The sequence below is a fragment of the Piliocolobus tephrosceles genome, chromosome 1 (genome assembly GCF_002776525.5).
Source record: "Piliocolobus tephrosceles isolate RC106 chromosome 1, ASM277652v3, whole genome shotgun sequence".
NCBI lineage: Eukaryota > Metazoa > Chordata > Mammalia > Primates > Cercopithecidae > Piliocolobus > Piliocolobus tephrosceles.
The window spans coordinates 195916536-195940018 of record NC_045434.1 but is presented as its reverse complement, the minus strand read 5'-3'; the positions used below and the strand labels follow the sequence as shown (position 1 = coordinate 195940018).

At 46.8% G+C, this 23483-nt stretch overlaps 1 protein-coding gene across 2 annotated transcripts in view; it reads left to right on the top strand.

Moving 5' to 3' along the window:
- ARID1A (AT-rich interaction domain 1A) overlaps window positions 1–19145 on the top strand; it is an 86039-nt gene extending 66894 nt beyond the window's left edge. The window contains exons 7-20 of one of the 2 annotated variants that reach the window (XM_023219540.3): window positions 24–191; window positions 878–1190; window positions 3858–4003; window positions 4094–4203; window positions 5422–5631; window positions 9030–9237; window positions 10404–10536; window positions 10718–10893; window positions 11256–11406; window positions 11489–11623; window positions 11708–11804; window positions 12231–13122; window positions 13484–13614; window positions 16690–19145. In XM_023219540.3, the coding sequence (XP_023075308.2) occupies window positions 24–191; window positions 878–1190; window positions 3858–4003; window positions 4094–4203; window positions 5422–5631; window positions 9030–9237; window positions 10404–10536; window positions 10718–10893; window positions 11256–11406; window positions 11489–11623; window positions 11708–11804; window positions 12231–13122; window positions 13484–13614; window positions 16690–18423 (4604 nt within the window). In that variant the 3' untranslated portion in view covers window positions 18424–19145. The remainder of the gene's footprint in view (window positions 1–23; window positions 192–877; window positions 1191–3857; window positions 4004–4093; window positions 4204–5421; window positions 5632–9029; window positions 9238–10403; window positions 10537–10717; window positions 10894–11255; window positions 11407–11488; window positions 11624–11707; window positions 11805–12230; window positions 13123–13483; window positions 13615–16689) is intronic. The other variant, XM_023219541.3, reaches the window with a different exon arrangement.
- The last annotated feature ends 4338 nt before the right edge of the window (window positions 19146–23483 follow it).

Below are 23483 nucleotides of genomic sequence, written 5' to 3'. Positions count from 1 at the left end.
ATATGGATTCTACCTACAAATAGGTTATATGCAGAGGAACCCCCAGATGCCCCAGTACAGTTCCCCCCAGCCCGGCTCAGCCTTATCTCCGCGTCAGCCTTCCGGAGGACAGATACACACAGGCATGGGCTCCTACCAGCAGAACTCCATGGGGAGCTATGGTCCCCAGGGGGGTCAGTATGGCCCACAAGGTCAGTATACTACCCAGTTAGGAGTAGATAGGGGTGAGAGGAGAAAACAGTTCCTTGTCTGATATGTTGCCATCTAGCTTGTAACCTTGTGAGAGAAGGACTGTCCTTTGCCTTAAATCCACCCAGGCCAGGCCCTTGAAGAAGGGCAAGGAAAGATTCCATTTGTCTCCACTTACTCTGTCACCGTGAGAAAGTCTTTCAATTTCACTGAGCCTCTGTTTCGTTTGTAAAAATGGAGATAAGGTGTTTACTCCACCATTGAGCACAGACAATTAATACATGGTAGCTATTGGTTATTACTTTTTTAAAATTATTTTTAATGAATAAGTCATAATGGAATAGATCTTTGCTCAAAATTGCAACCCTAGGCAGATCAAAAGTTGAGTATCTTACACAGAGCATAGAGATAAAAAGAAAGTTATCTTCTTTTGGAAGTTGAAGTGCCTGTGTGGCAGCAAAGCCAGCCTTGCTCTGTGCTGCCTTTAAGATGGAGGGGATAACTGACCTGCCTTTACATGCTTCTGGCACCCCCCACTTTTTCTCATGCAGATGAAGGCTACCATGAAGTTGGTCTCTTTCCTAACCAAAATATTGAATGACATTGTTTGGTGTTCTAGAGTTGAGAGATACTAGACTTGCTGGTGAGTCACTAACCAAGTCTCTGTCTTCTCTTCCTCCCCTCTCAGGTGGCTACCCCAGACAGCCAAACTATAATGCCTTGCCCAATGCCAACTACCCCAGTGCAGGCATGGCTGGAGGCATAAACCCCATGGGTGCCGGAGGTCAGATGCATGGACAGCCTGGCATCCCACCTTATGGCACACTCCCTCCAGGGAGGATGAGTCACGCCTCCATGGGCAACCGGCCTTATGGCCCTAACATGGCCAATATGCCACCTCAGGTTGGGTCAGGGATGTGTCCTCCACCAGGGGGCATGAACCGGAAAACCCAAGAAACTGCTGTCGCCATGCATGTTGCTGCCAACTCTATCCAAAACAGGTAAGGCCTGGGAAGTGGAGAGGGTGTCAGTTCTAGAAAATGTATTGTAGACCCACTCAGATTATTGAGATACTTCTGGACCTAAATCGGGGGGGAAAATGGGTGTGTATGTATGAAGTGTTAATTCTTACATGTCTTAGATGGGTCTGAAATTTCACATGACTAAACATCATATGTAAAGAGCTTTATAAAAGACAGGGTTTTGGCCAGGCGTGGTAGCTCACGCCTGTAATCCTAGCACTGTGGGAGGCCAAGGCAGGCAGATCATGAGGTCAGAAGTTTGAGACCAGCCTGACCTATATGGTGAAACCCTGTCTATACTGAAAATACAAAATTAGCCGGGCGTGGTGGTGCACGCCTGTGATCCCATCTACTCAGGAGGCTGAGGCAGGAGAATCGCTTGAACCCAGGAGGCAGAGGTTGCAGTGAGCCGAGATTGTGCCACTGCACTCCAGCCTGGGCGACAGAATGAGACTGAAAAAAAAAAAAAGAGAAGAAAAGAAAAAAGGTTTTTGTGGAGTGTTTTGTTTTGTTTTGGGATCTTTTGAGACAGGGCCTTGCTCTGTTCCCCAGACTGAATTGCAGTGACATGACCACAGTTCACTGCAGCCTTGACCTCCCAGGCTTAAGTGATCCTCCCACCTCAGCCTTCTGAGTAGTTGGGACTACAGGCACACACCATCACACACGGCTAATTTTATTTTTTATTTTTATTTATGTATTTACTTATTTTGAGACAGAGTCTCACTCTGTTGCCCAAGCTGGAGTGCAGTGGTGCACTTTCAGCTCACTGCAACCTCTGCTTCCCAGTTCAAGCGATTCTCCTGCCTCAGCCTCCTGAGTAGCTGGGATTACAGGCACCTGCCACCATGCCCTGTTAATTTTTATATTTTCAGTAGATACTGGGTTTCACCATGTTAGCCAGGCTGGTCTCGAACTCCTGACCTCAAGCGAGCTGCCTGCCTTGGCCTCCCAAAGTGCTAGGCATGATCCACCATGCCCAGCCTCTTTTTTTTTTTTTTTTTAAATAGATATGGGGTCTCACTATGTTGCCAGGGCTAAAGACAGCTTATTTTGATTTGCAAAATAAGTGTTCAGAGTAGGTGGTTTAACTTCTGTCAGTCAACATTTTGGTTTCCAAAAGGATTCTTAATGATACATATGTCTTGGATCTTTGGTGTTAGAAATAGCAAATGGTAAGCTTGTAGTTTGCCATTTCTCTTACTGTTTTATGTGGTCCTATGTGTTGACTCTGGTGCTAGAGTGCAGAAGGCTCATGTGATTAGGTTTAACGACTTCTTTGGCCATTAAATCTTACTGAGTTGTTGATGAACCAAGGTAAAATAGGGTGATTGACTACAAAGAGGTGGATTTGGTAGAACTTCAGAAAGATGGAAGTGCAAAGTTTGCATTAGCCCATCAAGAAATAATGCAAAGCCACCTCTGGGTGATATGCTGAGGGTTCCAGTCCAGAATTTAGCATGACAAAAAGTGGTACAGTTCGGCATTTCATCTATGTCTTTTGCCACAGAGAGGGCCCTTAAATGGAAATACAACTTGACTTTGGAGGTGGCTTTGAGGAAGGCAGTGCTTAAAAGACACAGCAGGGCTCTGCTTCAAAGAATTGTACCCTTTGAAATTCAGCTATTGTGGCTGGGTGCAGTGGCTCACTCCTGTTATCCTAGCACTTTGGGGTACCGAGGCAGGTGGATGACCTGAGGTCAGGAGTTCAAGACCAGCCTGCCCAGCATGGCGAAACCCCATCTCTACTAAAAATACAAAAAATTAGCCAGGCATGGTGGTGGGCACCTGTAATCCCAGCTACTTGGGAGGCTGAGGCAGGAGAATCGCTTGTACCTGGGAGGTGGAGGTTGCAGGTTGCAGTGAGCCGAGATCGCACCATTGCACTCCAGCCTGGGCAACAAGAATGAAACTCCCATCTAAAAAAAAAAAAAAAAAATTGGCTGGGCATGGTGGCTCACCCTTATAATCCCAGCACTTTGGGAGGCCAAGGCAGGCGGATCACGAGGACAGGACATTGAGACCATCCTGGCTAATACAGGGAAACTCTGTCTCTACTAAAAGTACAAAAAATTAGCCTGGCATGGTGGCGGGTGCCTGTAGTCCCAGCTACTTGGGAGGCTGAGGCAGGAGAATGGCATGAACCTGGGAGGCGGAGCTTGCAGCGAGCCGAGATCACGCCACTGCGCTCCAGCCTGGGCAACAGAGCAAGACTGTCTCAAAAAAAAAAAAAAAAAAAATTAAATAAACTGTTGTTGCTATCCAGAACTTGAACTCTTTTAATATCTTTTGTGGGATGTAGAAGATAAGAAAATCTGGGTGTTAGCTGGACATGGTGGTGCATGCCTCATAGTCTTAGGCACTCAGGAGGCTGAAGAAGGCAGATCGTTTGAGCTCAGGAGTTTAAGGCTGCAGAAAGCTATGATCACACCACTGCACTCCAGCCAGGGTGCCAGAGCAATACCCTATCTCAAGAAAATAAAGAAAAATAATATCCGGATGTTGCATAGTTCTAGTTTTGGGGACCCATCAGTGTTTTCCTTTTAATCCTAACTAGATGATCACACAGCACTATTTGGCTCAAGTTCAAATCTAAAAGCCTAGAGTCTAACCTTAGTCTCTCTCACTTTCTATCTTCTTCCTTAGGCCGCCAGGCTACCCCAATATGAATCAAGGGGGCATGATGGGAACTGGACCTCCTTATGGACAAGGGATTAATAGTATGGCTGGCATGATCAACCCTCAGGGACCCCCATATTCCATGGGTGGAACCATGGCCAACAATTCTGCAGGTAAGTGCTAGTCATTCTCACTAGAGATTTCTTCAAGAGTCACATCACAGCTAAACTTACTGGTCTTGAGAATTTTTTTCTCTTTTACAGGGATGGCAGCCAGCCCAGAGATGATGGGCCTTGGGGATGTCAAGTTAACTCCAGCCACCAAAATGAACAACAAGGCAGACGGGACACCCAAGACAGAATCCAAATCCAAGGTAGCAATTTTTGTCTTGTCTCTTTCAATTTTGTGTCCTTTTTCAGTGATAGGAAGGAAAAAGAAAAGAGAGAGACAAGATCCCAGCCTTTTATGACACCGGACTAGATAGTTTCTGAAAAAGCTGCTGTTGCCTTCTCTTATCATGAAGGGTCTCAGAATAATAGCTCAGTGAGTTGGGTCTGGGTTGGTCTAAGGGATCCTGGTAAATAACATAATATTCTCACAGCTGTTTGTTATGGGGGAAATGGCAGACCCTGCAGCATCAAACTCTCTGTACTGTTTGGCTGGTGCCCTCTGTGAAACCGTGCCTCCTGTCCTCAAGCATTGATAGATGGGGTGTGCCATGGGCAACTAGTTGCTCTTCTCTTCCTGAACCTTACTCGTGGCAGCAGGAATGGTACCCTGTGTTCTGTAAAGAAGGAGATAAGGCACATGAGGCTTGAGTCCTTGGCTTCCCTTAGGTTGGTCCTGGGTGTGCTGTTAGGCTGTGCAGTAGTAATGGGTCCTACTCAGCATTTGGGTCATTTGAAATATTTCTGTCTTTGGTCATACCTCACTTTCCCTATCTATATATGTAGGGAAAATAAAAATCATAGCTGTTACCTCCTGTGAGTCTTCACCTCTAGCTCTCAGCCCTTTTGACCATCCTCCTGTCTTGGACAGGATGATATCCAAAGCCCTTCAACCAGGTGGGAAACCCTTCCTTTCTTTAGAAGAGGCAAAGAGTTTCTTTTCATTTTAGTCCATCCCATTGCCTCAAGATCATGTTGTGAGTTTTTCGATTTATCTAAAACATAGTACCTAAGTATGTTCAGGCTCCTGGGTAGTAGTATGGGAGTAGTAGTGGCTTTGATGTCAGATGGACAAGGATTTGATCCTCAGTCTGCCACTTAAAAGCTGTGAGATCTTACGCTTTGCCTCCTGGTGCCTGCTTCCTTATCTTTAAAAATGGGGATAATTTTATAATACCTAATATATAAAGGCATCCCTAGCATCCCACCCAGTACATAACATATATTCAGTGTTAGCTTCCTTCCTTTATAGGAAAAAAAATTTGGTTCTTTTTTGGCCCTCAACCTTGTGAAGGCAGGGCAGGTGTTAGTGACCACCCCAGAGTAAGAAGCTTTAACAGTGCTCCAGTCAAGAGACTTCTGAGACCCTTAGCATAGGCTTTGAATCTGACCCATTCCTATGAATTTTGACCTGAACCTTCCAGAAATCCAGTTCTTCTACTACAACCAATGAGAAGATCACCAAGTTGTATGAGCTGGGTGGTGAGCCTGAGAGGAAGATGTGGGTGGACCGTTATCTGGCCTTCACTGAGGAGAAGGCCATGGGCATGACAAATCTGCCTGCTGTGGGTAGGAAACCTCTGGACCTCTATCGCCTCTATGTGTCTGTGAAGGAGATTGGTGGATTGACTCAGGTGAGTGGGTGCCTGACACTTGACTGCCCCTGTGGTTTCCACAAACCCCTTTCTAGGTACTCACTGGCTTCACGTGGTACCATGCATCCCACAGGGACATCATCCTCTTCTGCTCTCTGAGTTGAATATTGATAATATTGATAGACCAGGGAGCACAGGTTTCCCAGAAGATAAGGCAGGAAGCAGAGACCTCCCTGGTAGTATGAGGTATTAGCAGTAAGTTTACCATGTATCTAGAGTCCCACTGAGATGCAAAGCTAGGGAAAGTCTGTGGGCATTCTGATTCCATGGGAGGCAGTTTGGCATAGTAGCAAAAACAGGATTTGGAGAGATGGACCTGGTTTTGAATCCCTTCTTACCCACTTACAACATATATGACCTTAAGGTGTGTAACCACTCTGAACCTTAATTTTCTTATTTGTAAAATACAAACACTATGTAACAGTATATAACTCACTAGACTATCAAAAATTAGAAATAACCTTGACTTTCAGCAAGGTTTCTGCCACATAAATCGGCCTGCAAGATGGTACAGAGGCAGCCAGAGTATAAGTAGATCTTTCCATTCCTGGAATCTTCCCAGTAGAGATAGGATTTCAGGAACTGTTTAGTAGAAATAGTTTATTATAAAGGAAGAAGTAGTAGGAAATGATGTGTTTAGTTTTTCTGTATGGGAAACTTAAATGAAAACCTGAATTAGACACCACCCAGAGCTTGCGCCTACTCTGATACCTTACTATTTTGTAGACTCAGCCCAGGAGGCAAACAGGTGAGGCAGCACAGACAGACAGCAGACTGTGCCTTGCAGACTTTCCTCCTGTGTGTGTTCTGTAGTCACCAGACCAGAAGCCTGCTGTTGGATCAGTTTGTGGCTGAGCTCGGGGAGGCGTGGCAGGGAGGGACTTATTCCAGACCTTCTAAATCAGAAGAGGAAAACAGCTGTCACCAGCAGAAAAGAAAGTGATTGGAATGAAGCCAGCCAACAGTCAGTTATGAATTCCTTCTCCCTTCAGGCTTTATTCCCCTCCCCCACAAAGGAAAACAAAACAAAACAAGACACGTGCATACTGCCACATAACTGGCATGAGAAGCAAAGCCATGGAAGGCTTTTGAGGTGACTCCATGCATATTCCTGCCGTTCTCCCTGATACTCAGATCTCATAGTCAAGTCTTCCCTGCCTATAGGGAAGGGGAGCTTTGGTTAGGTTTCGCTCACTTCTGATTGGGTGAGCTTCAGGGTTCACTGAACCTAGGATGAGATACAGAGAGAATTCTGATGTCTGAGTCTGTCTTCCAGATTGCAAAAGGATGCAAACCTTTAAAATGCCTTGTAATTGAACTTTTATAAGACAGTGATAATTCAGGGGCAAAAGAGTGCTTTTTATAAGTTAGTTTGTGAAGGCTCCAAGAAAGCAAAGCTGCATCTTGAGCTTATCTAAAGGATTAGTAGGGTTTAGGTGGAAGAGTGGCCAATCCAGTAGACTGGCCTAGATGCCACGGAGATGGGAGAGAGTCTGTATATTTCCCACCAAGGCCATCTCCAACCATGAAGACTTATTTAGCTCAGGTGTTACCCACTTTTAAGAAGTATTCCTAATCACCTCTGCCCCATCGAGGTTGTCCCCCTCTGTGCCTGTTGAAACTCTTCTCTAGTGTCATGGGTACCGTATCAGCAGACGTTACGACTTACTGAACTTCCTTTGTGTATAGGGACTGGAAAAACCTTGTTCTCAGGCCTTGGGGGAACAGGTTTACCATATGGTAGATGAATAAGCGTAAGAATACATGAAGAAGGAGACCTGTCCATCTAGAGCAGAAAGACTAATTGTAGGGAGCATCTGGGGAATGGGCTTGGTCAGTGTGCCCTGAAGCTGAGGGAAGGAGGCAGAACTGTAGGCTGGCTGCTGGGGAGATACAAAAGTCATAATAAGGCCGGGCGCGGTGGCTCAAGCCTGTAATCCCAGCACTTTGGGAGGCCGAGGCGGGTGGATCTCGAGGTCAGGAGATAGAGACCATCCTGGCTAACATGGTGAAACCCCGTCTCTACTAAAAATACAAAAAATGAGCCGGGCGTGGTGGCGGGCGTCTGTAGTCCCAGCTACTCGGAGGCTGAGGCAGGAGAATGGCATGAACCCAGGAGGCGGAGCTTGCAGTGAGCCGAGATCGTGCCACTGCACTCCATCCTAGGCGACAAAGCGAGACTCCGTCTCAAAAAAAAAAAAAAAAGTCATAATAAGGCCCTGGGCCAGGCACAGTGACTCACACCTATAATCCCAGCACTTTGGGAGGCTGAGACGGGCGGATCATCTGAGGTCTGAGACCAGCCTGGCCAACATGGCCAAACCTTGTCTCTACTAAAAATATAAAAATTAGTGGGGCGTGGTGGCGGGTGCCTGTAGTCCCACTGCTTCACAGACTGAGGCAGGAGAATCACTTGAATCCAGGAGGAGGAGGTTGCAGTGAGCAGAAATGGCGCCACTACACTCCAGCCTAGGTGACAAAGTGAGACTCTGTCTCTAAATAAATAAATAAATAAGACCCTGAACACCTGGACCATCAGGACAGTGACTGGTAAGGGAAAGGGATCTGTGGTTATTTGTCAGTGAGATATGTTAGGGGAGCAGTGGCACAAGAATGTCAAGTTTGCAGGGAGCACCATTCCAGGAAAAAAATCAGATGTGTAAATTCCCAGTTTGACAAAGCAAGTCAAGCAGGTGGTCATTGATACTATCACGAGTCTCCATTTTGTAAAATGTTAGTTTTTATTAGTGCATTTAAAATAGGATTTAGGGCCAGGCACAGTGGCTCATGCCTGTAATCCCAGCACTTTAGGAGGCTGAGGTGAGTAGATGACTTGAAGCCAGGAGTTTGAGACCAGCCTGGCCAACATGGTGAAACCCCATCTCCACTAAAAATACAAAAATTAGCCAGAAGTGGTGGTGCACGCCTGTAATCCCAGCTACTGGGGAGGCTGAGATAAGAGAATCTCTTGAGCCCGGGAGGCAGAGGTTGCAGTGAGCTGAGATCGCACCACTGCATTCTAGCCTAGGCGACAGAGCGAGATTTATTTTTTCTGTCTCAAAAAAAAAAAAAAAAAAAAGTATTTAGATATGCAGATGATTTGTACACCATTTTTCAGCAGTGTACTAAAAAACTGGACTCTGAGTTCTGTTCCAGTAGTAATGTGAAATTTGCCCTGTTTTGCATAAGCGTAGTCTGATAGTTGCAGTGGAACATCTTGGGGGTAAAACGAAGCCAGCTGCAAGTTTAACTTTTAAAATTACCTAAGAACTGTGATTTTACAAAGATGAATACCTTTCAGCCTGATGGGGCTTGGGACTTACGGGCAGAAAACCAGGCGGGAGATATATCCCGACTCTTTTGGTTTGATTATACAGGTCAACAAGAACAAAAAATGGCGGGAACTTGCAACCAACCTCAATGTGGGCACATCAAGCAGTGCTGCCAGCTCCTTGAAAAAGCAGTATATCCAGTGTCTCTATGCCTTTGAATGCAAGATTGAACGGGGAGAAGACCCTCCCCCAGACATCTTTGCAGCTGCTGATTCCAAGAAGTCGCAGCCCAAGATCCAGCCTCCCTCTCCTGGTAAGGATGGGGTCAGCGGCCCCACCAAGGCTGAGAGGGCCTGTTGCCCTGGCCTCATATTCAGTGGTACCTGCCTCCAATAGGATATGCCAAGGATCTGTGCTCTGCCTTGCCCTACCACAGGGCTTAATAGTTTGGCTGACTAGAGAGTGGGCAGTGGAAACTCCCTTGGGAGGTACTCTGCAGCAGCCCTTAAAATTTTAATTTTTGTTGTGCAGCTGGCAACTTGCCAAATGTTTGTAAAGTGGTGAATGGGAGGGGCACAGGAGGAGTTGGGGGAACTGACAAATGGCAGCGAGACAGGGCTATCTGGGAGCTTTGGCCCGTTGATGTCAGCACCTTAGAATGCAGCTCAGACTAGAGCCCTGAATTCCCCAGGGAGCTGAGATGGTAATGAATGGGAAGGAGGGAGTGGGGAAGGGATATGAATGGAACTCCCTAATGGGAGTGCCTCTGCCCACCCTCCTTTCTGAAAGAAGGCTGAGGCCTAGGGCGAGCCTAGAGAGGGGAGAAGACCAGGGTGCCTGAAAGGTGGATATAAACACATGTGCCCTGGTGTTGACCTCTGAGGGTGTAATGAGTGCCTGAGATGACTCATCAGCTAGGGAGGCCTCAGCAGTGGGATATCTACTGCCAGGAATGGTAACTATTGGAAACATTAATTACTAGTAGTTTTGTACTCATCAGCTTAGAAGAACATTTGAACTTGAGGGATGACACCAAGCTGGATGCTTCAGAACAGGACCTCCTAGACTCCTAAAATACATCCCAGATTTGGAACCCCCTCCCCACCCAGGATTTGGGAGGCTCTGACTGGAGCTCATGCACCAGCATTACAGGGTTTAATAGGTTAGACAAGGTCCTTTGGAGGAGTGAAAAGAAATAGCCAGGGAAGCTGGCAGTGACTCAAGGAATCACCAGCATGGTGATGTCATGGCCACATCACTCCTCTTTTCTACATGTAAAACAAAAACAAAGAGCTACAAAACCCTCAAATTCCCGTCTTTATGACCTGGCCTTGTAGATCCTCTGCTAAGAAGGGTGATCAGGCTTTAAAGGCCTTAGGAAGAACTTTCCCAGAGAGATTCTGGGTTATTCGTGTGTTTGTGTGAGAGTTAAACACTTTCATGCCAAGCAAACTGCTCAAATTGTATCTCTGTCCACAGCGGGATCAGGATCTATGCAGGGGCCCCAGACTCCTCAGTCAACCAGCAGTTCCATGGCAGAAGGAGGAGACTTAAAGCCACCAACTCCAGCATCCACACCACACAGTCAGATCCCCCCATTGCCAGGCATGAGGTATGGCCAAGAGCAGGGGCAGATGGTTGGGAGGATGGCTGGAGATAAGTGCATGGCAACTTCTTTGCAGCCAAAGGGTGGTCCTTGCCTCTGCCTTCCCAGCCAGTGACTACTGCGTGTCCTGTGTTATATTGGAGGAATTGGTCTATTTGTGGTTTAATTGGTTTTCCTCACTCTGGAGCAGGAGCAATTCAGTTGGGATCCAGGATGCCTTTAATGATGGAAGTGACTCCACATTCCAGAAGCGGAATTCCATGACTCCAAACCCTGGGTATCAGCCCAGTATGAATACCTCTGACATGATGGGGCGCATGTCCTATGAGCCAAATAAGGATCCTTATGGCAGCATGAGGAAAGGTGACTGATCTGATTGCTATTTGAACTTGTGTTCGTAAAGATGGGACCAGTGAAATGGGGGCAAATCTTGAGAGTGGCTCAGGGTTCTTGTGGAGCCATCTTCTGAGATAATGCATTTCCTGCCCTAACTACCCTTCTTCATCCCTACCTCCTTTCTTGTCTCCTCCTTGACCTCACCTTGTCATCCCTTAACAAGTACATGCCTTTTGCTGGTTGGGGCCTCTTTAGATCTCTGTTTTGAACTTGTCTGGAAAACAATGAGATCAAACTTGAAGAGGGCCTGGGTCTTTGGAGCAGACAAATGTATATTACCAGCTTTGCCAGCTTACCAGTTTGTTCACTACTTGCCTTTCTACACTCAGCTCCAGGGAGTGATCCCTTCATGTCCTCAGGGCAGGGCCCCAACGGCGGGATGGGTGACCCCTACAGTCGTGCTGCTGGCCCTGGGCTAGGAAATGTGGCAATGGGACCACGACAGCACTATCCCTATGGAGGTCCTTATGACAGAGTGAGGTAAGCATGACCCCAGCTCCTGTCCACCCGCCAGCACCCTGAAGCTATAGTGGGCTCAATCTGTCTCTTCAATTTTGTTTAGGACGGAGCCTGGAATAGGGCCTGAGGGAAACATGAGCACTGGGGCCCCACAGCCTAATCTCATGCCTTCCAACCCAGACTCGGGGATGTATTCTCCTAGCCGCTACCCCCCACAGCAGCAGCAGCAGCAGCAACGGTGAGTAAAGCCTGGTCTTGGTGCTGCTGTGACTCGGGCTTCGCCACTGCCCACCCTGATCCTGTGTTTCTTTGCCTCCTGTAGACATGATTCCTATGGCAATCAGTTCTCCACCCAAGGTACCCCTTCTGGCAGCCCCTTCCCCAGCCAGCAGACCACAATGTATCAACAGCAGCAGCAGGTGAGGAGGGTAGCTGGGAATGGACGAGCACACAGGTTTGTCTTGAAAGCTAGTTAGTAAACTAACGTGTTAAAGTCTAAGAAGCTCACTTTAGATATTTTGGCATTCTTCTCTCACCTGACTGGCCAGTCCTGCCTGAAGAGCCAAGTCCTCAATCTCTTCTCTATTTGGAGTTGGAAGGGGCTAGAAATAGACCTTATTTTGATTATTAGGTTTTGCATATTTTTCTACTTAGAGCAAGGGAGGGGAAGAAAGAGTGGTGGTTGCTTTTGGAAACAACTTCAAAAGATAATTTGTTAAGGTGATTCCCAGGTTTCCTTGGAGTCTATGGCCACCAGGCATCTGGTTGTAGCCATCTCAGCATCTGTGGGCTTTATGTCCCTGAGTGCAGAGTATTAACTTCCCCCCTGCTTGTCTCTGCCTTAGAATTACAAGCGGCCAATGGATGGCACATATGGCCCTCCTGCCAAGCGGCACGAAGGGGAGATGTACAGCGTGCCATACAACACTGGGCAGGGGCAGCCTCAGCAGCAGCAGTTGCCCCCAGCCCAGCCCCAGCCTGCCAGCCAGCAACAAGCTGCCCAGCCTTCCCCTCAGCAAGATGTATACAACCAGTATGGCAATGCCTATCCTGCCACTGCCACCGCTGCTACTGAGCGCCGACCAGCAGGCGGCCCCCAGAACCAATTTCCATTCCAGTTTGGCCGAGACCGTGTCTCTGCACCCCCTGGCACCAATGCCCAGCAAAACATGCCACCGCAAATGATGGGCGGCCCCATACAGGCATCAGCTGAGGTTGCTCAGCAAGGCACCATGTGGCAGGGGCGTAATGACATGACCTATAATTATGCCAACAGGCAGAGCACGGGCTCTGCTCCCCAGGGCCCCGCCTATCATGGCGTGAACCGAACAGATGAAATGCTGCACACAGATCAGAGGGCCAACCATGAAGGCCCATGGCCTTCCCATGGCACACGCCAGCCCCCATATGGTCCCTCTGCCCCTGTGCCCCCCATGACAAGGCCCCCTCCATCTAACTACCAGCCCCCGCCAAGCATGCAGAATCACATTCCTCAGGTATCCAGCCCTGCTCCCCTGCCCCGGCCAATGGAGAACCGCACCTCTCCTAGCAAGTCTCCATTCCTGCACTCTGGGATGAAAATGCAGAAGGCAGGTCCCCCAGTACCTGCCTCGCACATAGCACCTGCCCCCGTGCAGCCCCCCATGATTCGGCGGGATATCACCTTCCCACCTGGCTCTGTTGAAGCCACACAGCCTGTGTTGAAGCAGAGGAGGCGGCTCACAATGAAAGACATTGGTAAGGAGATCTCCCTCATTCGGTTGCCTAATCTGCCCCTTTCCGTCTTGTCCATTGTTCCCTCCACCTTAATATTCTGGATGAGGTTGAATCTGGTCCAGTATTGACTAAAATAGAACCAAAGAACTTTGGAAAAGGAAGAAATAAGCTAACTAAAAGTTTTCCTTCAAAACATTGCCATGCAGTGATGTCCTAGACAGACAACTTAGAAGCCATGAGGGGCTCATGTGTGTCATCTCCCAGACAGGAACTGCCTTCTACCTTGTGTTATCTTCAGAGTAGCCTCACTGATGGGGCAACCCTGGGGGTGCCTCCAGCCAACCTGGGCTTGGTGGATGGAGGACATGGAGGTTTATTTCAGGAACCCCGGAGGCATGGCGGGTAATGATGTCCCTCAAGTCTGGTCTCCTGGCAGAGAGCACATGGGCATTAGATACCATCAACATCCTGCTATATGATGACAACAGCATCATGACCTTCAATCTCAGTCAGGTGAGTATCAGTGCCTGGGGAAGATTGAGATGGTTTGAGATCTTCTTAGTGTAGACAATGGGAATGTCTCATCTTTAGCCACCATGGTCTTTCTCTTTCACTCTTGTAGATACCTTCCATGCCAGTACTTTGCTTCCTTTGCCTCTGGGCACGGACCCAGGATCTTGAGAGCAATAATAATTTGTTTACATGATACCTTAACACAGGATTGACTTCAAAAGGAATTTGGGAGACACTTTGGGGTGTTAGTAAGAATGCATATTCTATTGATGCCAGTGGGGACACCACATTTTCTAGAAGAATCTTGTGTTGTTGTTTTTTTTTTCTAATAGAGACAAGGTTTCACTATGTTGCCCAGGTTCATGAACTCCTGAGTTCAAGTAATCCTCCCAAAGTGCTAGCATTACAGGCGTGAGCCACCAGGCCTGGCCTGAATCTGTGGTCTTTTTATCAGTGAGTAGAGTACGTTGTTTCCATTTTTCCCTTTCTTCTCTGAACAGTAGGGGCCTTTGTTGATCCCAGTGTCCTTAGATGTAGAGTGGATGGGGGATTTGGTTGTTTAACAATATTCTTACAAAGCTAATTGTTCAGACCCACCCTCCATAGGATGTGCACTCTAGTAGAGGTGCTGGAAAGAGTTTGTGCTGCATCATCCTACTCTTTTTCTTTTGATCATCTTTAATACCTACCAACCTGTATATCAAGGAGCTGACTTATTAATAGTTACCATTTATTGTGCTCTTACTTTGTGCCAGCTCCTTAATATTTTGTTTCATGTCATCCTAGCAACAGCCCTCAGAGACAGGAGATATGGTCATTTAGGGATGAGTAAATAGGCTCAGAGTCTTACCCTTGTTGAGGTTCACATAGCTGTCAGTAGAATCTATCTGATTCCTAAGCCTGATTTTATTTCCATTGCACAATATTGCCTACCATGAGAAAGGAAAAATTTTGATAGATCAATTTTCATATGCCAGGTATTTGACATCTCCCATTTACACCTCAGAATAACCCTGTAAAGTTTAGGAATTTTTATTTTATACAGCTACTTCCTGGAAAAGCCAGAATTTTTTTTTTTTTTTTTTTTTTTTTTAGAGACTCTGGCACCTAGGCTGGAGTGTAGTAGTGCCCTCATGGCTCACTGCAGCCTCAAACTTCTGGGCTCAAGCGATCCTCTTGCCTCAGCCTCCTGAGTAGTTGGGACTCCAGGCAAATGGCACCATGTCCAGCTATTTATTTATTTTGAGACAGGGTCTCCATTACTCAAGCTAGAGTACAGTGGTGCAATCACAGCTCACTGCAGTCTCGACCTTCCAGGCTCAGGTGATCCTCCCACCTCAGCTTCCCAAGTAGCTAGGACTACAGGTGCACGCCAACATGATCATGCTCAGCTAATAATAATAATAATAATAATTATTATTATTATTATTATTATTATTATTATTATTATTTTGAGAAATGGGGCTTCACCATGTTGCCCAGGCTGATCTCAAACTCCTGGGCTCAAGTGATTCACCTGCCTCAGCCTCTCAAACTACTAGGATTACAGGTGTGAGCCACCGCTCCAGGCCCTAGCTAACTTCTTTATTTTTTGTAGAGGCACGATCTCACTATGTTGCCCAGGCTGTTCTCAAACTCCTAGGCTCAAGTGATTCTCCCACTTCAACCTTCCAAAGTGTTGGGATTACCAGCTGGGTGCAGTGGCTCATGCCTGTAATCCCAGCACTTCAGGAGGCCGAGGCAGGAGGATCGCTTGAGGTCAGGAGTTTGAGACCAGCTTGGCCAACATGGTGAAACCCTGTCTCTACTAAAAATACAGAAATTAGGCTGGGCGCGGTGGCTCACGCCAGTAATCCTCACACTTTGGGAGGGAGGCCAAGGTGGGTGGATCACTTGAGGTTAGGAGTTCAAGACCAGCCTGGCCAATATGGTAAAACCCCATATCTACCAAAATATAAAAATTAGCCGGGCCTGGTGGCACACCTGTAATCCCAGCTACTTGGGAGGAGAATCACTTTGAACCCAGGAGGCAGAGGTTGCAGTGAGCTGAGATTGCACCACTGCACTCCAGCCTGGCCAACAGAGCGGGACTGTGTCTCAAAAAAAAAAAAAAAAATTATGTATATATACACACACACACACATACACCACACACACACACACTATCCCAATGTGGTGGCAGGCGCCTGTAATCCCAGCTACTCGGGAGGCTAAGGCAGGAGAAGAATCACTTGAACCCAGGAGGCGGAGGCTGCAGCCAGCTGAGATCAGACTACTACACTGCAGCCTGGATGACAGTGAGACTTCGTCTCAAAAAAAAAAAAAAAAAAAAAGTGTTGGGATTACAGGTGTGAGCCACTGCTTCCAGCCCCTAGATCTAATTTGAAAGCCCTTACTTTTTTTCTATCTGCTCTACTGTTCAGCCAAAGATTGTGACTGGAGAGGAGTGTTTTCTTCTAGAGGTAAATAAATGGCCTATATATTATCCAAGGTAGAATTTGGGTCTCTATAGCACCAGTTTGGACTAGTGTTTGGAGAGCTGAAGCCTCATTCCACTCCTTATGCTGCAAGATCCATGGAGTTCCAGCCCCCTGGACTGTTGGGGAGCTTAGAGAAGAGAGCCATGAACATCTGCCCACATTGCATTCTCTTCTCTTAGCTTGAGTCACCATGCCTAAGCTTGGGTTCCACTTGGCAGTGAGATGGAGAGTGTGTCCTTAAAGAGATAATGGCAGTGACCACCAGGTTGAAAACTGGCCTGGTGAAGAACAGCAGAAGATTGATTGGGAAAAGAGAAGGCTAAGAGATGACTGGCCCTGGTGGGTGAGGTGCAAAGCTGTTGGCTAGTGTTCCTGGAGATAGGCTTACGAAGGTAGGTTGGGCAGAAGAAAGAACTTTGTGTTGGGCATAGAGAAGATTAAGATGAACAGTTTGCTCTGTGGAGAACCTTTGGGAAAGGAGCAACTCTGCCTCTCCCAGCTGATACAGAAGACTTGGGGAGGTCTCTCAGGTCAAGGATTCTGTTCTTTGACCACTTTTATCCCTTAATTTATTTCCTGTTCTTTCTCTTTTTAGCTCCCAGGGTTGCTAGAGCTCCTTGTAGAATATTTCCGACGATGCCTGATTGAGATCTTTGGCATTTTAAAGGAGTATGAGGTGGGTGACCCAGGACAGAGAACGCTACTGGATCCTGGGAGGTTCAGCAAGGTGTCTAGTCCAGCTCCCATGGAGGGTGGGGAAGAAGAAGAAGAACTTCTAGGTCCTAAACTAGAAGAGGAAAAAGAAGAGGAAGTAGTTGAAAATGATGAGGAGATAGCCTTTTCAGGCAAGGACAAGCCAGCTTCAGAGAATAGTGAGGAGAAGCTGATCAGTAAGTTTGACAAGCTTCCAGTAAAGATCGTACAGAAGAATGATCCTTTTGTGGTGGACTGCTCAGATAAGCTTGGGCGTGTGCAGGAGTTTGACAGTGGCCTGCTGCACTGGCGGATTGGTGGGGGGGACACCACTGAGCATATCCAGACCCACTTCGAGAGCAAGACAGAGCTGTTGCCTTCCCGGCCTCATGAACCCTGCCCACCAGCCCCCCGGAAGCATGTGACAGCAGCAGAGGGTACGCCAGGGACAACAGACCAGGAGGGACCCCCGCCTGATGGACCTCCAGAAAAACGGATCACAGCCACTATGGATGACATGTTGTCTACTCGGTCTAGCACCTTGACCGAGGATGGAGCTAAGAGTTCAGAGGCCATCAAGGAGAGCAGCAAGTTTCCATTTGGCATTAGTCCAGCACAGAGCCACCGGAACATCAAGATCCTAGAGGACGAACCCCACAGTAAGGATGAGACCCCACTGTGTACCCTTCTGGACTGGCAGGATTCTCTTGCCAAGCGCTGTGTCTGTGTCTCCAATACCATTCGAAGCCTGTCATTTGTGCCAGGCAATGACTTTGAGATGTCCAAACACCCAGGGCTGCTGCTCATCCTGGGCAAGCTGATCCTGCTGCACCACAAGCACCCAGAACGGAAGCAGGCACCACTAACTTATGAGAAGGAGGAGGAACAGGACCAAGGGGTGAGCTGCAACAAAGTGGAGTGGTGGTGGGACTGCTTGGAGATGCTCCGGGAAAACACCTTGGTTACACTCGCCAACATCTCGGGGCAGTTGGACCTATCCCCATACCCTGAGAGCATTTGCCTGCCTGTCCTGGACGGACTCCTACACTGGGCAGTTTGCCCTTCAGCTGAAGCCCAGGACCCCTTTTCCACCCTGGGCCCCAATGCCGTCCTTTCCCCGCAGAGACTGGTCTTGGAAACCCTCAGCAAACTCAGCATCCAGGACAACAATGTGGACCTGATTCTGGCCACACCCCCCTTCAGTCGCCTGGAGAAGTTGTATAGCACTATGGTGCGCTTCCTCAGTGACCGAAAGAACCCGGTGTGCCGGGAGATGGCTGTGGTACTGCTGGCCAACCTGGCTCAGGGGGACAGCCTGGCAGCTCGTGCCATTGCAGTGCAGAAGGGCAGTATCGGCAACCTCCTGGGCTTCCTAGAGGACAGCCTTGCCGCCACGCAGTTCCAGCAGAGCCAGGCCAGCCTCCTCCACATGCAGAACCCACCCTTTGAGCCAACTAGTGTGGACATGATGCGGCGGGCTGCCCGCGCGCTGCTTGCCCTGGCCAAGGTGGACGAGAACCACTCAGAGTTTACTCTGTACGAATCACGGCTGTTGGACATCTCGGTATCACCGTTGATGAACTCATTGGTTTCACAAGTCATTTGTGATGTACTGTTTTTGATTGGCCAGTCATGACAGCCGTGGGACACCTCCCCCCCGTGTGTGTGTGCGTGTGTGGAGAACTTAGAAACTGACTGTTGCCCTTTATTTATGCAAAACCACCTCAGAATCCAGTTTACCCTGTGCTGTCCAGCTTCTCCCTTGGGAAAAAGTCTCTCCTGTTTCTCTTTCCTCCTTCCCCCTCCCCCCGTCCACCACCTCACGCTTTTCTGTCCCTTGTCCTCACCTTACTCCCCTCAGGACCCCACCCCACCCTCTTTGAAAAGACAAAGCTCTGCCTACATAGAAGACTTTTTTTATTTTAACCAAAGTTACTGTTGTTTACAGTGAGTTTGGGGAAAAAAAAAATAAAATAAAAATGGCTTTCCCAGTCCTTGCATCAACGGGACGCCACATTTCATAACTGTTTTTAATGGTAAAAAAAAAAAAAAGGAAAAAAATACAAAAAAAAAAATTCTGAAGGACAAAAAAGGTGACTGCTGAACTGTGTGTGGTTTATTGTTGTACATTCACAATCTTGCAGGAGCCAAGAAGTTCGCAGTTGTGAACAGACCCTGTTCACTGGAGAGGCCTGTGCAGTAGAGTGTAGACCCTTTCATGTACTGTACTGTACACCTGATACTGTAAACATACTGTAATAATAATGTCTCACATGGAAACAAGAGAAAACGCTGGGTCAGCAGCAAGCTGTAGTTTTTAAAAATGTTTTTAGTTAAACGTTGAGGAGAAAAAAAAAAGGCTTTTCCCCCAAAGTATCATGTGTGAACCTACAACACCCTGACCTCTTTCTCTCCTCCTTGATTGTATGAATAACCCTGAGATCACCTCTTAGAACTGGTTTTAACCTTTAGCTGCAGCGGCTGCGCTGCCACGTGTGTATATATATGACGTTGTACATTGCACATACCCTTGGATCCCCACAGTTTGGTCCTCCTCCCAGCTACCCCTTTATAGTATGACGAGTTAACAAGTTGGTGACCTGCACAAAGCGAGACACAGCTATTTAATCTCTTGCCAGACATCGCCCCTCTTGGTGCGATGCTGTACAGGTCTCTGTAAAAAGTCCTTGCTGTCTCAGCAGCCAATCAACTTATAGTTTATTTTTTTCTGGGTTTTTGTTTTGTTTTGTTTTCTTTCTAATCGAGGTGTGAAAAAGTTCTAGGTTCAGTTGAAGTTCTGATGAAGAAACACAATTGAGATTTTTTCAGTGATAAAATCTGCATATTTGTATTTCAACAATGTAGCTAAAACTTGATGTAAATTCCTCCTTTTTTTCCTTTTTTGGCTTAATGAATATCATTTATTCAGTATGAAATCTTTATACTATATGTTCCACGTGTTAAGAATAAATGTACATTAAATCTTGGTAAGACTTTTGTGAAGCTTTTTATTTTCAAACTAAAACTTGACCTTGTTGGGGGGTAGGAGGTAGTCCTGTTTTTGCAAACCTCCCTTAGTGTGAGATCTCCCCTAAATAGTGGCATCTGTCCAAAATAAGACAACCATTTATCTGGAGGCAACCTCCAACTTAATCACTTGTAATATCTCTGGACTGGCTCTTTTCCCTGACTCCAGACTAGAGCATTCAGCCACCTTCTTGTCATCCCTGCTTGGAAGTTTACTTTGAACATGCCAAAGCTTAAATGTCCCGTCTTCCCCCACTAGAAACCTGCTTCTACCATGGTTTTGGTTTTTTGTGTTTTCCTTTCAGTAAATGGCAACTCCATTCTATCACTTGGCCAAAAAAAATCATTGACTTCTTTCACTTCCACATCCAATCTGTTAGCACTCTTGATAAAATAATCCTCAATCCCACACTACTACTGTAGTTCAAGACACTGTCATATCTTGGATTCTTGAAATACCTCCAAATTGGCCTCCCTGCTTCTGCTTTGCCTGGTTGAACCTATTCTCAACAGAACAACCAAAAGGACCCCTATAAAAGCTAAGTCAGATAAAATGCCTTCAGTGCTTCTGGCTCTGAGTAAGTAAAAATCCAGACTCAAAGTGGCCTACAAGGCCCTGAGTTATCTAGCTTACCTCTACCATTCCTGCACCATCTGTCTTGCCCGTTGCTCACCCCACTGTACAGAGATGCTTCCACCTTGGAGTCTTTGTACTTTCTACTCTCACCAAATAACTGCATGGCTCAAGTCCTCAGCTGCTTCAAGTCTTTGTCCAAATATGTAAGTAAGACTTTTCCTGGTCACCTTACTTAGAATAGCAATCTCTGCCCCCCACTACATTTCCCTTGTCTGCCTAATTTTTCCTATGGCACTTGTTACCATCTGGTCTATTATATGTTGTACTTACCTGTCACCTTCCACTGAAATGTAAATTGTGGGAGGTGGGAGGGTTAGTTTGTTCTTTGGTGCATCCCTGTGCTAACATACAGCCTGGCACATAGCATCTACTTTAGTAGTTGAATGATACTATCAATGTTGGCTAGATGCAGTTGCTTTTATGAAACTAATGTCACAATGTCTAGTTCTCTGTTCACCCCCTTCCTTAGGGAAACTGAGAAGCCTCAAGTTCCTCAGGAGAAATCAGAAGCAGTAAGAAAAAATGCTATTACTGTGGACACTTAGAAGTGAAATCTGAAACAAGAAACAACAGTTTTCTATTGTGTACCTACTTATATTCTGGACATAACACATCACAATCCTACAACAATCCTGTGCCTGTGAAGTCAGTATGTGGCTCCCATTTTACAGTTGAAGAAAGAGGCTAAGAAAAGTGAAAGACTAAGTTCATACACCAAGCAAGTTCCACCTGACTCCAAGGATCATGCTTTTCTTAATATACCACACTACCTTCTTTCTTGTCATCCCTGCCTGAAAGTTTACTTTGAACATGCCAAAGCTAAAATGTCCTGTCTTTCTGGATGTCCATCATTTCTGGATGAGAACCCAACCAGGAGTAAGGGATCTAGCTGTGGAGCTCAGCAAGCAAGATTTGTTTTTATTGTCTTTAACACAAGGTAAAATTGTCCTAAGAATTTCAATCAAGTGTTCATCAGACTAAGTGTGGCTGTTAATATTTGGGTCAGGAACAGGATTTGAATAATTAGTATTTCTCAATTGAGAGAGGAAAACCTTTGTCAACCAAGATGCCTTCCTAGGACTCTTCTAGAAAAAGTTAAATGGGAAGTTTTCATATCTACAATTTTGGTGAGCAATATTGCTAATGGCTATTTTTGTTCTGGGTCTCGAGCTCCGTTTGCTAGTCTAGAAAGTGCATATCTGGACTGTGTGTGGAGCATTACCTAGGAGTTCGGTTTCCTGGGTTCCTTTCATCTGCTCTCCTGCAATGCAGGGAGAGCCTAGCCTGGTTCCAGTTTCTGACTGGAGTTACCATGGCCAAGAGAACTGCTGGCCAGTGAGCTGTGAGTAATTTGCTTTTGAGAAGTAAATAGAACCTAGCCTGCAGAGAACCCAGGGGTGTGGCCAGTAGTTCTTTTCCCAGGCTCCTCCCTCCCCACCCCCCAAATGACCTTAACCTTCTTTCATAGCTGGAGAGCAGCCAAGTCCAGCCTAAACAATACTCTAAACCTCATTGGCTCTTTTGCCTTGCAGCCACTGCCACCCCCAAGTGGCTAAGGCCTTCCCACTAGGCCTCTCAGTGGGGTCAAGGTTTTCTAACTATTGAAAGGCAAACACTGAAGGAAGGGTGAAAAATATCTAGTGACCATGGGCTTTAAATGATAAGTGTTTGGCTCCTGCAGTTGCAGGCAAGGCAGAGTCTTTGTCCTTGGGTGGATGGGCATCCTCAAGTGATCAGGCAGAGGCCAAAAAGGATGCTTTTGGTAAATGAGACCTGACTGGTGTCACCTCAAGTGTCAGCATGGATGTAAATGTCACCCAGCATCCTTGGAAACTGCCAATGAATGCCTTTTTATCCACAGCAAAAAGAAGTAGCATAAAGTTCTGGTAAAGCACAGCTGCCTTTCATCAGAGGCCAGTATGGTCACTTCGGCCCCACAATAGCATGACATCAGAGCCAGCATCCCAGATTAGGATCAGCTACTCCAATTCCATAGGACTGGGGCCATGGAAAGTTTAGCGTCTAGAAACTGAACTGCTGAGAGTAGGTACACTGGGCCGGTCCTCTGCCCAGTCTAGGGCTAAGGCCACCTCCAGAAGTAGAGGCAGGAGCAAGGCAAGGCAGCTACAGAGAGAAATGAATTGTCAGTTGCTCCAGGGAAGCGACTGTTCTGTGAGAACCACGTAACTTCTTCTCTACACCTTCAGTGGGAAAATCACTATTTTGTAGTGAGTTATAACAGCCCTTCTTTATGAGCATTGTATGCCAAGCACTATAAATCCTATGAAGTAGATATCATCTCCACCAAGGCAAGGATTGTTTCTGTCTTGCTCAGTGTTGCATCATCATCCCATCACATAGTAGGCATTCCTGTACTGTTGAACAAATCAAACGGTAAGATAGGACTTTGATGGAGGAGAAGAGTAGGTTGGAGCTGTTATGACTTGGTGTGCCCATCTTAGCATAGCCCGTAAAGACTATTAGTCGTATGGGAAAAAAGGAAGAGAGGGAAAGAGGTAAATCTGTGAAAGATTAAAATAGTGTGGAGTGGGAGAACCGGCCTGGGACGCTGGAGACCCAAATTCAAGTCCCATCACTACCACTAGCTATGTGACTTCTTGCCAGGCACTTCCCCTTTGTGATCCTTAACTCCCTCATCCATAAAATAGAGGTATAGGATTAAAGAAATTGATTTATTGACCAGATCTTTATTGAAGACACACAGTGTGCAAGGCACTGTTCTAACACTGGAAATACATTGGTGAACAAAGCCCTTGCTCCTCCATTACACTCAGAAGCTTACATTCCAGAAGAGGGAAACAGACATTGAAACAAAATCATGGACAGGAAAAGCAGATGGTGTTAAGTGCTATGAAGAAAACAGAGGCCGGGCACGGTGGCTCACACCTGTAATCCTAGCATTTTGGGAGGCCAAGGTGGGTGGATCCTTTGAGCCCAGGAGTTCCAGACTAGCCTTGGCAATATAGTGAGACTTCATCTTAAAAAAAAAAAAAAAAAAAAAAAGGCCGGGC